General features: G+C 43.5%; 1 protein-coding gene across 2 annotated transcripts in view; it reads left to right on the forward strand.

The window, feature by feature from the left end:
- Window positions 1-13906, forward strand: part of DNAH10 (dynein axonemal heavy chain 10) — a 156979-nt gene that overhangs the window by 61266 nt on the left and 81807 nt on the right. For both annotated transcript variants that reach the window (XM_081540402.1, XM_081540403.1), the window contains 8 exons: window positions 1756-2025; window positions 2178-2361; window positions 3449-3583; window positions 4720-4872; window positions 7476-7664; window positions 9145-9291; window positions 10241-10432; window positions 12203-12321. In XM_081540402.1, the coding sequence (XP_081396528.1) occupies window positions 1756-2025; window positions 2178-2361; window positions 3449-3583; window positions 4720-4872; window positions 7476-7664; window positions 9145-9291; window positions 10241-10432; window positions 12203-12321 (1389 nt within the window). The remainder of the gene's footprint in view (window positions 1-1755; window positions 2026-2177; window positions 2362-3448; window positions 3584-4719; window positions 4873-7475; window positions 7665-9144; window positions 9292-10240; window positions 10433-12202; window positions 12322-13906) is intronic.

The raw sequence follows: 13906 nt of genomic DNA on the forward strand, positions 1-13906 counted from the left end.
GAGTCGGACACGACTGAGCGACTTCACTTCCACTTTTCCCTTTCATGTACTGGAGAAGGAAATGGCAACCCACTCCAGTATTCTTGCCTGGAGAATCCCAAGGATGGCGGAACCTGGTGGGCTGCCGTCTACGGGGTCACACAGAGTCGGACACGACTGAAGCGACTTAGCAGCAGCAGCAGCTTTATGTAATTGGGTGTATATAGATATATTCAGTGGTGTATTGGTAAACTAGCTATCTGAGAAGAAAAGCTTTGATTTAGAGCGTTTTTCAATTCCCATGGCATAAATACTCCGCATGTCTAACTGAGACACAAGCCCATTGGAACTAGTAAATGAGAGAAGCAAGGTGCAGTGTAGCTTGTATTGCCTGATGCCAGTTTTGGAGAAGCAGCCCTCACACCCTCTTCTCCCCATTTATGTGTCTTTATACAAGTTTGTATGAGAATAGAAAAGAGTGCCCAGTGACACTCAGGAAATTATAGCAAGGAAGCATGGGAGGTGTGGTCAGAGATAATCAATTTTTTTTGATGGAATTTTAAAAAATTTAAAAATTCTTATAATATGCCTATCATACTAAATAACTTTTAAATATCTCTGAAAACATGTCTTTCAAGCAGATCACTTGGCTTCTTTTACACAGTCATGCCCCGTAACTTTTCGTGTGCGTGTCTCCTTTGGCCTGGTATTTTATTATCTAATCAGAAGAGGTTTATTCTCCTTTGTTTATTGGCTTCTCTTACTTTGTCTTCCCTATTCCAGATTAAAGAAAATGTTTTAAAAAATTGAAGTATAGTTGATTTACAATATTGCATTTCAGGTGTACAGCAAAGTAATTGTTATATTAATATGTACATAAATATGTGTATTTCTGATTCTTTTTCTTTATAGGTTATTACATGATGTTGAATATAATTCCCTGTGCTGTACAGTAAATCTTTGTTGCTTATTTCTGTGTAGTAGTTTGTATCTGTTAATCCTATACTCCTGATTTATTCTCCCCTACCTAAGTCCCTTCCCCCTTTGGTAAGCATAAATTTGTTTTCTGTGTCTGTGACTCTATTTCTGTCTTACTTCACTCAATGTGATAATCTCTAGGTCTATCCATGTTGCTGTGAATGGCAATATTTCATTCTTTTTTATGGCGAGTAATATTCCATTGTATTAGGTTGTTTCCATGTCTTAGCTATTGTAAATTGTGCTGTGATGAACATCAGGGTACATGTATCTTTTTGAATTATAGTTTTCTCTGGATATATGCCCAAGAGTGAAATTGTTGGCTCATAGGGTAATTCTATTTTTAGTTTTCTGAGGAACCTCCATACTATTCTCTATAGTGGCTGCACCAACTTACATTCCCACCAACAGTGTAGAAGCGTTCCCTTTTCTCCACACTTTTTCCAGCATTTATTATTTGTAGACTTTTTGATGATGGCCGTTCTGACTGGTGTGAGGTGATACCTCATTGTAATTTTAATTTGCAGTTCTCTAGTAATTATCGATGTTGAGCATCTTTTCATGTGCCTGTTGGCCCTCTGTATGAAACAAATATTCTTTTTTGTTTTGGTTTGGTTTTGGCCATGCTTGTGGGATCCTAGTTCCCTGACCAGGGATTGAACCCGTGCCCCCTTCCGTGGAAGTGTGGAGTCCTAACCACTGGACTGCAAGGGAAGTCCCAGAAGAAATAGATTCTTAACAAGACCATTTTTAGTTCCGATCCTGGGAAAATCTCATAAAGGCACACTTTTCCTTTAGGGTCGACTGGATGCTCATGTACCAGGGGATGGTGGTGCTGGCCGCCAGCCAGGTGTGGTGGACCTGGGAGGTGGAAGATGTCTTCCGCAAAGTGCAGCAGGGGGAGAAGCAGGCCATGAAGAACTACGGCCAGAAGATGCACCGGCAGATCGACGAGCTGGTCACCCGGATCACCTTGAACTTAAGCAGGAACGACAGAAAGAAATACAACACCGTGCTCATCATAGACGTGCACGCCCGGGACATAGTCGACTCTTTCATTCGGGGCAGGTGGGGACCTTCCCAGGGCACTGGCGTCTTGAAACCTGTCCTGTGTCATCCTCTGGCCTCTCTCAGCATCTCTCCTTCCTGCCCCCACCGTCCACCTCTCGTCCATCTCAGCTCTCTCCCTCCTCACTTATCCCCCGTTGCTCACCTTCCAGCATTCTCGATGCCCGGGAGTTTGAATGGGAAAGTCAGCTGCGTTTTTACTGGGACCGGGAACCAGATGAGCTGAACATCCGCCAGTGCACGGGGACCTTCGGCTACGGCTACGAGTACATGGGTTTGAACGGGCGGCTGGTTATCACGCCCCTGACGGACCGGATCTACCTGACACTCACTCAGGTGACTGGTGGCCTGGCTCTGGTGGGGATCATTCACCTGGGGTTATGTGTTTTTTCTCTAGGTGTGACGATAGTAATAGTGATGTGTACTGTGTTGAACAGGCTTCCCAAGTGGCTCAGTGGTAAAGAACCTGCTTGCCAGGGTAGGAGATGCGATTTGATCTATTGGTCAGGAAAATCCTCTGGAGGGGGAAATGGCAATCTGCTCCAATATTCTTGCCTGGGAAATCCCATGGACAGAGGAGCCTGGTGGGCTATTGGGGTGGCAAAGAGTTGGACACGACTTGACTAAATAACAGCAACAACAGCAACATGGTTTTTATAGCAAATGGACACAGATCAAATTCAGCAATGGGAGAAGGGAGACCTAGGTCTAGCAATGGGACTGGGTCTAGGAGAGACCAGATCTAAGCTTCAGTTTCCTGTTCAATTCAGTGGTCCAGACAGCATCATTTCCTCCAGCAACTATGTGTGAAGTTCTGCTGCCCAGGGAAGCCCACCGAGCCTTGGATTTTAACTAGGGGCTTGTCATGCAGACAAGACTGACCCCTCTAAATGACTGACCTTAGTCTCCAGACCTTCTCAAAGTTGACCTGCTGATGCCATGTCATCCACTATAAATCACATTGTTAGACTGTCCGACGTGGCCCAAGGTCCCCAGATAGACAAGGATACTCTTCTGAGGCAGAACATTCTGGGGCCTTAGAGGTCAGCTCCTAGGATCTAAAGACAAAGGGCCAAACCTTTCTTTGGGCAAAATGAATCCTTCCCTGCACATATGTCCATGTTCCCATGAGCTTCAGCTCTGAGAACTGCTAGGCATTGTCCTCAGGGTGGGTACAGAGGCCAGCATGTTGCAGAGTCCTTGGTTCACTGGTCCCTGTATAGCAGGTGGTGGGGGTGGAGTGGTCAATGGAGGTTAGGAGAAACACAGAAAAGAAAAGTTAAAAATGGTGACTGTCAAAAAAAGTGAATGTGAGCTGGTCCATTGCTATTTATATATTCCACATAGATTGTTACGAACTGGTCATTGACACCTCTTTCCTTCCATGGCAGACAACACATGTTTTGCATTTGACTTCTGACAGGCACTGTCCATGTATCTGGGTGGGGCTCCCGCTGGCCCAGCAGGTACCGGCAAAACTGAGACCACCAAGGACCTGGCCAAAGCCTTGGGCTTGCTCTGTGTTGTAACCAACTGTGGAGAAGGCATGGATTACAAAGTAAGGACCTGATGTCACTTCTTCCATCCAAATACTAACCAGGCCCAACCCTGCTTAACTTCCAAGGTCAGATGAGATGGGATGCTTTCAGGATGGTATGGCCGTTGATACCCTGGCATCACTTCTGGTACCGTCTTCCTAGGCCAAGTGCTCAAAGGAGGACATGGGTGAAGGCATTTTATCTCATATACATAGTGATAGCTGGAGGAATATAGTGGAAAACCTTTCACCATCACAGTCTGGGAACTTGGATGTGTTTCTTTGTTAGCAGCATGTAGAGCAAGTGTCTCAGACTAAATGCCCACTGGAGTCAGGTGGATAATGTAAATGAGTAAACAGCAGACATACAATAGAGAGTGGTGGCGACTGTGGCCAACTGGAAAGCAAAGCTCCATCTGAAGGAGGTGCTGGTGTTCAGGTTAGGTCAATTGTTGCCAAGAAGAGAGGACCCAGTATTTCTGGGTTTGTCAACATCTCAAAGGAAGCCAGAAATCTGAGTTTTTTTGCAGTAAAATGCTTAATTTTTGAAATCTTTGAACTTCTTTACAAAACAGAAATACTAGAGTCACAGATGTAGAAAACAAAGTGATGGTTACCAGGGATTATGGAGGGGGAGGGGTAAATTGGAGATCAGAATTGACACATACATACTACTGTATATAAAATAGATCACTAATAAGGGCCTACTGTATAGCACAGGGAGCTCTACTCAGTACTCTGTAGTGGCCTACAGGAGAAAGAATCTAAAAAACAGTGGAGATACGTGTGTGTGTGTGTGTGTGTGTGTGTGTGTGTGTGTGTGTGTGTGTGTGTGTGTGTGTGTGTGTGTGTGTGTAACTGATTCACTTTGCTGTACAGCAAAAACTAACACAACATTATAAATCAACCCTGCTCGAATAAAAATTTTTTAAATTAAAAAAATCCTTAACTTGTGAAATCCTGTGATTGGGAGCTGGCCCACAAGAGGCCTTGGAAATCTTGCCAGGAATATCCACTAGTAGAGTGGCTGGCGAACGCGTCTCTGCCAATCTGATAATCATCGTTTGCTTTTAATTTAGAAAATTGTATCCATACGTGGATCGCTTGTGTTTTTGAAGATGAAAATTGCCCTTGTCCTGACATTCCTTTCGTCCTAGGCCGTTGGGAAGATCTTCTCGGGCCTTGCTCAGTGTGGGGCTTGGGGCTGCTTCGACGAGTTTAATCGCATCGATGCCTCTGTGTTGTCAGTCATCTCGTCCCAGATTCAGACGATAAGAAATGCTCTGATCCATCAGTTAACCACGTTCCAGGTGAGGATAAGTGTGAAGCTGGCCCAGATCTGCCCCAGGATGGGAAAGTGCGATGGTGGACAGTCATCTATCCAGACCAGGCTCCCCCTGGATATAGATTTGCCTGACTTCTGCTTTCATGTGGAGATAATTGGATTTCCCCAAATGATCAGCATCTTTGATAATTAAGTACTATAATAATCTAAGAACATCAGACATGGGACTCCCTGATGGTCCAGTGGTTAAAACTCAGAGCTCCCAATGCATAGCACTGGTCCAATCTCTGGTTGCTGCTGCTGCTGCTGGGGAACTAGAATTTTGCATGCTTCATAGGGTGGCTAAAAAATAAATTAAAAAAATAAATTACAGACATATGACTAGTAGAGATGGGTAGGGCCATATTCTCAAGTAAATGAAGTATAAGGTTCCTTTTCAATATCAAAAGATGTTTTTAATGACTTTCCAAATTTAGGAAAAAGTGACTTAAGAGAAATCAACATTCCATTGAATCAGAATGTCTTCAGTAGAAATTATTGCAATGAACAAGAAATTTTGCCTTCAGACCCAGTAAAGTTAGAGCATTATAATGACCAAGTTGTTTTTTTTTTTTAATGTCATTTTGGATCAATAAGAACCATTTCTATGGACCTTTATTTATTTTTTGGCCACACCATGAAGCATGTGGGATCTTAGTTCCCGACCAGGGATTGAACCCACACCCTTTGCATTGGAAGCATAGAGTCAACCACTGGACCCCCAGATAAGTCCCATGACCAAGATTTTTAAGGTTGTTATTAAAGTGAAAGGGCAATTTTAATTTTTTTGAGATTATACTAATCTCTCCTTGTCTAACAATACATGTGTAGACTCAAGTTTGGGACATCTACTTTAAGTTACATCAGATGAAAATGGATCAGAGTTTGGAGAAATGTGATCTTATGTAATTTAGGTGGCCCAGGGTGCATTCCCTGACAACAGGGACCAGAGTAGCTGAACCATTTCCCTACCCTGAGGCCCTCTATGGTCCCAACTTGCTCTACCATTCCCCTGGCCCCTGTCCTTGCTCCTGCATGCCCCTGCACACTTGTCACTTTATGACACTTGCTCTACAGACATATCAGACCCTGGGACACCAAATGCGTCCCTATCGGCCTGAAATTGTCCTTTTTTTCTTCTTCACCTGTAAACTCCTATACATCCTTCAAGACCCCACAGAGCCTCATTGAGAGATCCAGGAACCAAATTCAGCTTGAGTTGTGAGGACTCTGTTATGGGCACCTCTGAGGCCACCTCACCTGCTTTTTCGCTGGACCTCAGTGTTGCTGGTGGTCAGAGGATTATGTAAAGTGGGTCCTGTTAAACATTTCAGGATTCCAGTGAAGGTTCTAGATGGATTTCTATTCATTAGTTCTGAAACCTTTTAGGACTGAGCTTACTACTGCCATGGGAGACACATTGAACCTGCAATGCATTTGGGTTTCTAGAAGCTGTGTGTTTAAGAGCAGTCCTGTCTGTCATCTCCAGAGGATGCTCTGGGACTCACATGAGACACTGAGGCATGGGTGACAGTGGTCTCAGTGTAGACTTGGGAGATAAGACAGCGGCCTCCATCCTTTGGGGAGCAGCAACTACGTGCTGGGCTGCCCTCCTGTCAGAGGCAGCCTGGGCCTCATAAAAATAAGAATTCTGTTTTCTGTCTGTCTGATGGGCCATTAAAAGAAATCAAAACAGTAAAATCTTAGTAGAGAGGAAAGTTGAGACAGTTGAAATTCACTGTAAGCTAAAGAGACTCAAAATATAGAGATTTCTGTACTTTGTCAGTCCATGGAGCACCTGAAGGACAAAGGCTGGTTTCTTCTTTTAAAATATATATATGTACATGTATATATATATATATATACATTTATTTATTTATTTGGCCATGCCAGGCCTTAGTTGTGGCATGCAGGATCTTTAGTTGTGGCGTGTGAACTCTTAGCTGTAGCTTGCTGGATCTAGTTCCCTGACCAGGGAACGAACCCCCAGCTCCCTCCATTGAGAGCTCAAAGTCTTAGCCACTGGACCACCAGGGAAGTTTCAAGGCTGGTTTCTCAAAGGATGGTGAGGTGGGATTCTGGTGGGAAAGGTCTGGGTGACACCCAGGCAGCCAGTTGGGGACATAGGTGGGGATGGGAAGAGAAGTGACAATTAACATGAATAAAAATCCACATTGTGTGAAGTGATGGGCTGGGTGCTCTTGACTATGTTGTCTCATTTAATCGCTACAACCTTGCAAAGAAGGAAACAGAGACTCAGAGGGAGGGAGTGATCCGTTGGGGGTCACGCAGCGCCTCGAATCAACCCCAGGCTGCACACTTTCCCAACATTAGCTACTTCTTAAGTCGACAGACCTGGATTCAGATCAGAGTTTTGGGGTCAACTAAGGCTTTCCCCCCAGAACATGCTTATGAACAAGGTCATAAGCATGAGGGCTCTGCATTTATCACCGGGAAAGGGCAAGACACAGACGGTGATATCTGCTTTTTATCCACGAAAACTAATAGCCACATGGCTGCCCAGGCCACCTTTCCCCTGGTGGGCTGGCTGGCGGCATAACCCTTCCTTCCTTTGCTCTTGTCCCCTAGTTTGAAGGGCAGGAGATCTCCCTGGACTCCAGAATGGGCATCTTCATCACCATGAACCCTGGCTATGCGGGCCGCACGGAGCTGCCCGAGTCGGTGAAGGCTCTCTTCCGGCCGGTGGTGGTGATCGTGCCGGACCTGCAGCAGATCTGTGAGATCATGCTGTTCTCCGAGGGCTTCCTCTGGGCCAAGGTGAGGCCCCCCCAGTGCCCCGTGGCCCTGAACCCCATCTGAGTCTGCGCTCAGACTGGGCCTGGGCCATTTTCGTTCTGTGTGACTCTTCAAATGGTTTTGCTTGGTTTCTCTCCCTCCCTTTTTATTTATTTATTAAACAATGAATGATAGATGCTTTGGGAACAATTAATTCTTTATATTCATTTTATTTATTAGGCTGCACTGGGTTTTAGTTGTGGCATATGGGATTCCAATTCCCTGGCCAGGGATTGAACCTGGGCCCCCTGCATTGGGAGTGTGAAGTCTTAGCCACTGAACCACTGGGGAAGTCCTCTCCCTCCCTTTTTAAAATGACAATTTTCATTTTGGAGCCATTTGACTCACACGAGGTGGGGGCAGGAGTCCAGAGACTTCCAGGGACCCCTCATCCAGCACCCTGCCCCCAACTTTAACTCACAACTGCCAGTCATTCTCTATCACTACAGTTGCATCACTTCTAGAATGTTCTATGCATGAAATTATACAGCATGTAACCCTTTGATGTGGGCTTTTTTCACTAAGCCTCATGCCCTATGTGGCTTTAAAAATATATTGCTATATTTAAAATGGATAAGCAACAAGACCTGCTGTGCAGCACAGGGAACTCTGCTCAATGTGATGTAGCAGCCTGGATGGGAGGTGGAGTTTGGGGGAGAATGGAGACATGTGTATGTACATCTGAGTCCCTTTGCCTTCCACCTGAAACTATCACAACATTGTTAGTTGGCTATACTCCAATATAAAAATTAAAAGTTTAAAAAATAAAGTAAGCTTATGAGCAAAAAAAAAAAAGCTTTTCTTAACAAAACCAAAAATATATAGAGATAATGCCTTTATCATGTCTTAAAATGTATATAAAAAGATTATACACATACATTTCCACAGAAGGTTCTGGAAAAGGTTCAAAATAGCAAATATTTTTAAAATAAAGGATTGTTAGGTTGCTTCTCTGCAATTTTTTGGTGAAGGCTCTTACTGACAATCCTCTTGTCTAGGTTTTGGGCCAGAGAGGAGAGATCTCTGGTTCTCGGTTTTCATGTGCAAACTCCCCATGCCATCCCTAGGGACAAGCAGGTTTTGAATCCTTGATGTAGACCAGATGAATGACTCGTCCTCAAAAATGGTTACAAGAAAACCTTAATAACACGCCTAGGTCAAAGGAAGCCAGTTTCTGAGTGTAATCGCCATGATTTAAAACATTGGATGAATTCTGTTCTTCAAGGTGCTTAAGATTTTCCTTGGCACTCAAGGACTGTCATCCAACTTTGCTAAGGCTGGTGTACTTTTCAATTAGGTCCTAGTTTGTCACTGGGAAAAACGAAGGTCCCATCCTGGGACTGCCTGTATCTGTAGAGCAGCTTCATCTGAACATCTTTATGTCACTTTTCTTTGTGTCATGATCTTCCAGTGTTTTCAGGGCATTTCCTTCTTGTATTTTTTCAATATCTTTTATCACAAGACTCTGGCCAAAAAGATGACCGTCCTGTATAAGCTGGCCCGGGAGCAACTCTCCAAGCAACATCATTATGATTTTGGACTGAGAGCCCTGAAATCGGTATTGGTGATGGCTGGTGAGCTGAAGAGAGGTTCTTCTGAGCTTCGGGAGGTAGGGGCCATGTACACTAGGTTCTCTGGGTTTTTATTTGGTTCACGGGTATTGAACGAATGCTGGGATGGAAGTGCCAGGGGGCACAGGTCAATCAAGAAAAAGCTTTCCTTTTTTTATATAGTTTTATTTGTTTAAGTCTTTCTTTTCTTTTTTTTTAAACTTTAGTTTTGGGTGTTCTGGGCTTCATTGCTGTACGGGCTTGTTCTCTAGTTACGGCAAGTGGGGGCTACTCTCTAGCTGCGGTGTTGGGGTTCTCATTGCGGTAGCTTCTTTTCTTGTGGAGCACGCGCCCTAGGGCATGCAGGCTTCGGTAGTTGCGGCTCCCAGGCTCTAGAGCACAGGCCCAATAGTTGTGGCACATAGGTCTAATTGCTCCATGTTAAGTGGGATCCTGGACCAGGAATTGAACCCGTGTGTCCTGCATTGGCAGGTATGATTTTTACCACTGAGCTACCAGGGAAGCCCAAGAAAAAGCTTCATGCTTAGCTGTCACTTCATTTACATGCCTGGCCTTCATTTGGTCTCTCCTTCATTATATTGTTCTCTTCTAATTTGACTTATTGTTGTCAAGTTCAGTGTCTTCACAGCACCAATGTTTGTAACACTTCAATGATAATAATCGATCTACAATTGCAGGGTGGTGAGATGGAGGGGTGGGGATGAACAAAATTCTCAAGACAGCATGAACATGAGTTTTTTTCCTCTTTGCAATAAAAGCCAGAGGAACAGTCATGTTTCTTTCACATGGGGCTTCCTCCAAAACAGAGCTCAGTGGATGCTGCTCTGTGGGCACCAGACTCATGTGTTTCTCCAGAAACTCTACCTGCAGTGCTCTATGTTTTATATTTCATATAAGATTTCATTGTCTATTTCATAAGACTATTTCTAGACTAGCCCTGGGGTCTTCTGGAAACATCTCTGAAGACATGTGTTTCGTTTCATACAGGATGTGGTGTTGATGAGGGCCCTTCGAGACATGAACCTGCCCAAGTTCGTGTTTGAAGACGTGCCTCTCTTCCTTGGTTTGATCTCTGATCTGTTTCCTGGACTAGATTGCCCTCGGGTTCGCTACCCTGATTTCAATGATGCCGTGGAGCAGGTGCTTCAGGAAAATGGCTACATCATCTTGCCTGTCCAGGTAAAGTGGTGCTGAAGATGAGAGTTCATTGACTTTCTCTGGGTCCTTTCCATTTTTTTTCATTAAAAAAATTATAAAATGCACATAAAATTTCCTGTCTTAACCATTCCCCACTTGATTTTTTATTGTGACAAAGTACATACAACATAAGATTTACCATCTTATCTTACATCTTATCCATTTTTAGTGATGTTAGGTATATTCATGTTGTTGTAAAACAGATCTCCAGAACTTTTGCATTTTGCAAAAGAGAAACTCTGTTCTCATTAAATAATAACTCCTTATCTGCCTCCCTCAGCTCCTGGTAACCTCCACTCTATTTGACTCCTCTGGGGATCTTATATGAGTGAAATCATACAGTATTTATCCTTTTGTCTTTGGCTGATTTCACTCAGCATCATGTTCTCAAGGTTCATCCATGTTGTACCATGTGTCAGAATTCCCTTCCTTTTTAACGCTGAGTGATATTCCAATTGTATGTATATATCACCTTCCACCTGGCGTAATATGATCAGATAAGTATTTTTTGGGGGGGTTCGATTATCTAAGGTTTTCTTCCTACCCTACCTTTTTTTCCCCCAGAGTGATACTTACAAAAAAATTAAATTAGATATTACAAATGGAATTTTGATCACCTGAAACCTGTGAGGTTGTATATGTTGTCTGTAGGCCCAAGTGTTCTGCTGAGGGTGTCAACTCCCCAAGCTGCAGGCTCGGAGTGACTGCCTCTGGATGGGCCACCTTGGGGCATCAGGCTGCCCAGAAGCCTCAGGCAGGGGCAGTGGGTACCAATCACAGATGAGAGAGCCCTCTGCAATTTTCCTGGCCTTGATGGTTTCCTCTACAGGGAGTTGTTTAAAGAGATGTGTTTTTTGGTGGAAATGTAAAATGGTGTATCCACTTCAGAAAAGTCTGATGGTTCCTCAAAAAATGAGTTACCTTGTGTGCATGTGTGCTAAGTCACTTCAGTCATGTCTGACTCTTCGCAACCCCATGGACTGTAGTCCGCCAGGCTGCTCTGTCCGTGGGATTCTGCAGGCAAGAATACTGGAGTAGGTTGTCATGTCCTCCTCCGGGGGATCTTCCTGACCCAGGGATCGAACCCAGGTCTCTTACATCTCCTACATTGGAAGGAAAGTTCTTTACCACTAGTGCCACCTGGGAAGCCCAGAGTTACTGTATGATGCAGCAATTTTATTCCTAGGTATAAATTCAAGAGAAATGAGAGCATATTTATCCACATGAAAACTTGTCCACAAATGTTCATAACAGTGTTATTTCATAATAGCCAACAAGTGGAAATAATACAACAGATGAAGAGATAAACATAATGTCGTCCATCCATATAATGGAATATTATTTGGCCATAAAAAAGAATGAAGCACTGACACAGGCTACACTAATGATAGTTTATAGCATGATACTAAGTGAAAGAAGCTGGACACCCAAGACTACATACTGCATTTCTATCATTCCATTTACATGTTGAGAATGGGCAAATCCATAGAGACGGAAAGTGGGCGCTTGGAGCTGGGGGCAATGGGCTTGGTAGACATGACTAATGAGCACGGGGGTTTTATTGGGAGGGTGATGAAAATGTCCTAAAATTGAATGTCATAATGGTTTCACAAACTTTCAAACATATTAAAGCCACTAAATTGTTGAAACACTTTAAATGGGTGAATTGTATAGTATGCAAATTCTAGCTCAATAAACCTGTTTTTAACAAGAAGGTATGTTTTAACTCAGCTGCCAATGTTTGTCCCCCAGGTGGATAAGGTGGTTCAGATGTTCGAGACCATGTTGACTCGCCACACAACAATGGTGGTGGGGCCCACAGGAGGGGGCAAGTCCGTGGTCATTAACGCTCTGTGTCAGGCCCAGACCAAGTGAGTAATGGTGTCCGTGGGGAGGGCTTGGTTGCCAGGGTGATTTCATGGTGAGATCGGTAGCGTATTACTTAGTCCCACTTTGTTCTCTGATTTCCTGGGAGATTACATTGGTCCCAAATAGCCCCCTTTAAGCCCTGAGCATCCTTTTTTTTAGGGGGAGCATGCCTCAGGGCTTGTGGGATCTTCGTTCCCTGACTAGAGATGGAACCCATGTCCCCTGCAGTGGAAACGTGGGGTCCTAACCACTGGATTACCAGTGAAGTCCCCAAACCAGAGCATCTTAACTTGTTTCATTGCTGATTTAGTTGATATATTTTAGAAGGCAAAACGGTGAGCCTTTTGTTCATCAGGCTGTAAATAGGTTTATTTATGAAATGAACATTTCACCAGTTATCTTATAAGAATGTTTTGAAAATTAACTTAGGTTGTATTTTCTTGACGTTCAGATTAATTTAAAGTCAGCCAGGACCCACACCATTATGTGACACAGTTATGGTATCAGAGTGGCCAAAAAGAAAGCCGCCTTCCTAAATGCCTTGTCATCCCAGCCTTGCAAGAGCTGTATCTCTTGAAGGAAAAAGTGACCTCACACTCCTAATATAGAATGTCACAAAGACCTGTGGTGCATCAATCAATACCCTTATACTGAAAATGAGTTTTCAGATTCTCACTTTTCTCCTGAGCAATCACTTCCCAGGTGGCGCTATTGGTACAAAACCCATCTGTCAATGCAGGAGACATAAGAGACTCGGGTTTGTTCCCTGGGTCAGGAAGATCCCCTGGAGAAGGACGTAGCAACTCACTCCAGTATTCTTGCCTGGAGAATCGCATGGACAGAGGAGCCTGGTGGGCTATAGTCCATAGGGTCGCAAAGAGTCAGACACGACCGAAGCAACTTAGCACGTATGCAATCACTACATTGCAGAAAGATTTCAATACATGCTGATATTCAAGCAAAAATCTAAATCAAGCCTTATATTTTTGTGACTTTACCCGTTGTAGATAGTCTATAAAATCTTTTATAGTTTATAAAAGTTTATAAAATGAGTGTGTCATTTCTTCATATTTCTTCTTATATTTTTCATGAGAAAACCATTGGACCCTGCCTTACTGATTGTAAGGATTTTATTCCATAGCCATACTGTATTTATTCTTTAATTAATTCATTGTTAGATCATTTATGAAACTATTATATATAGATGTGAGTATCGGTATGCCACTATTATTTTTATTTACTTACTTTGTTAATTATGAACTATAGTTTGTGTGAACTTTAGTTTTCTGTGGATGAATTAATCCCCCAGCACCATGGGAGTTTACAGGCATTGTAGTGGGAAATACCCCTACATACCCCTACATATAAGTCTAAGTGATTTATAAAAAAGCAACTCAGGGACTTCGCTGGTATTTCAAAGGCTAAGACTCCAAGCTCCCAATGCAGGGGACCCAGGTTCGATCCCTGTCCAGGGAACTAGATCCTCCATGCCTCAACTAAAAGAACCCAAGTGCTGCAACTAAGACCTGGCATGGCCAAATAAATAAATATCTAAAAAACAACAATGCAGAGTGGATGTCATTCTAT

The sequence above is a fragment of the Giraffa tippelskirchi genome, chromosome 11 (genome assembly GCF_054371585.1).
Source record: "Giraffa tippelskirchi isolate mGirTip1 chromosome 11, T2T-mGirTip1v1.2.pri, whole genome shotgun sequence".
Lineage (NCBI taxonomy): Eukaryota > Metazoa > Chordata > Mammalia > Artiodactyla > Giraffidae > Giraffa > Giraffa tippelskirchi.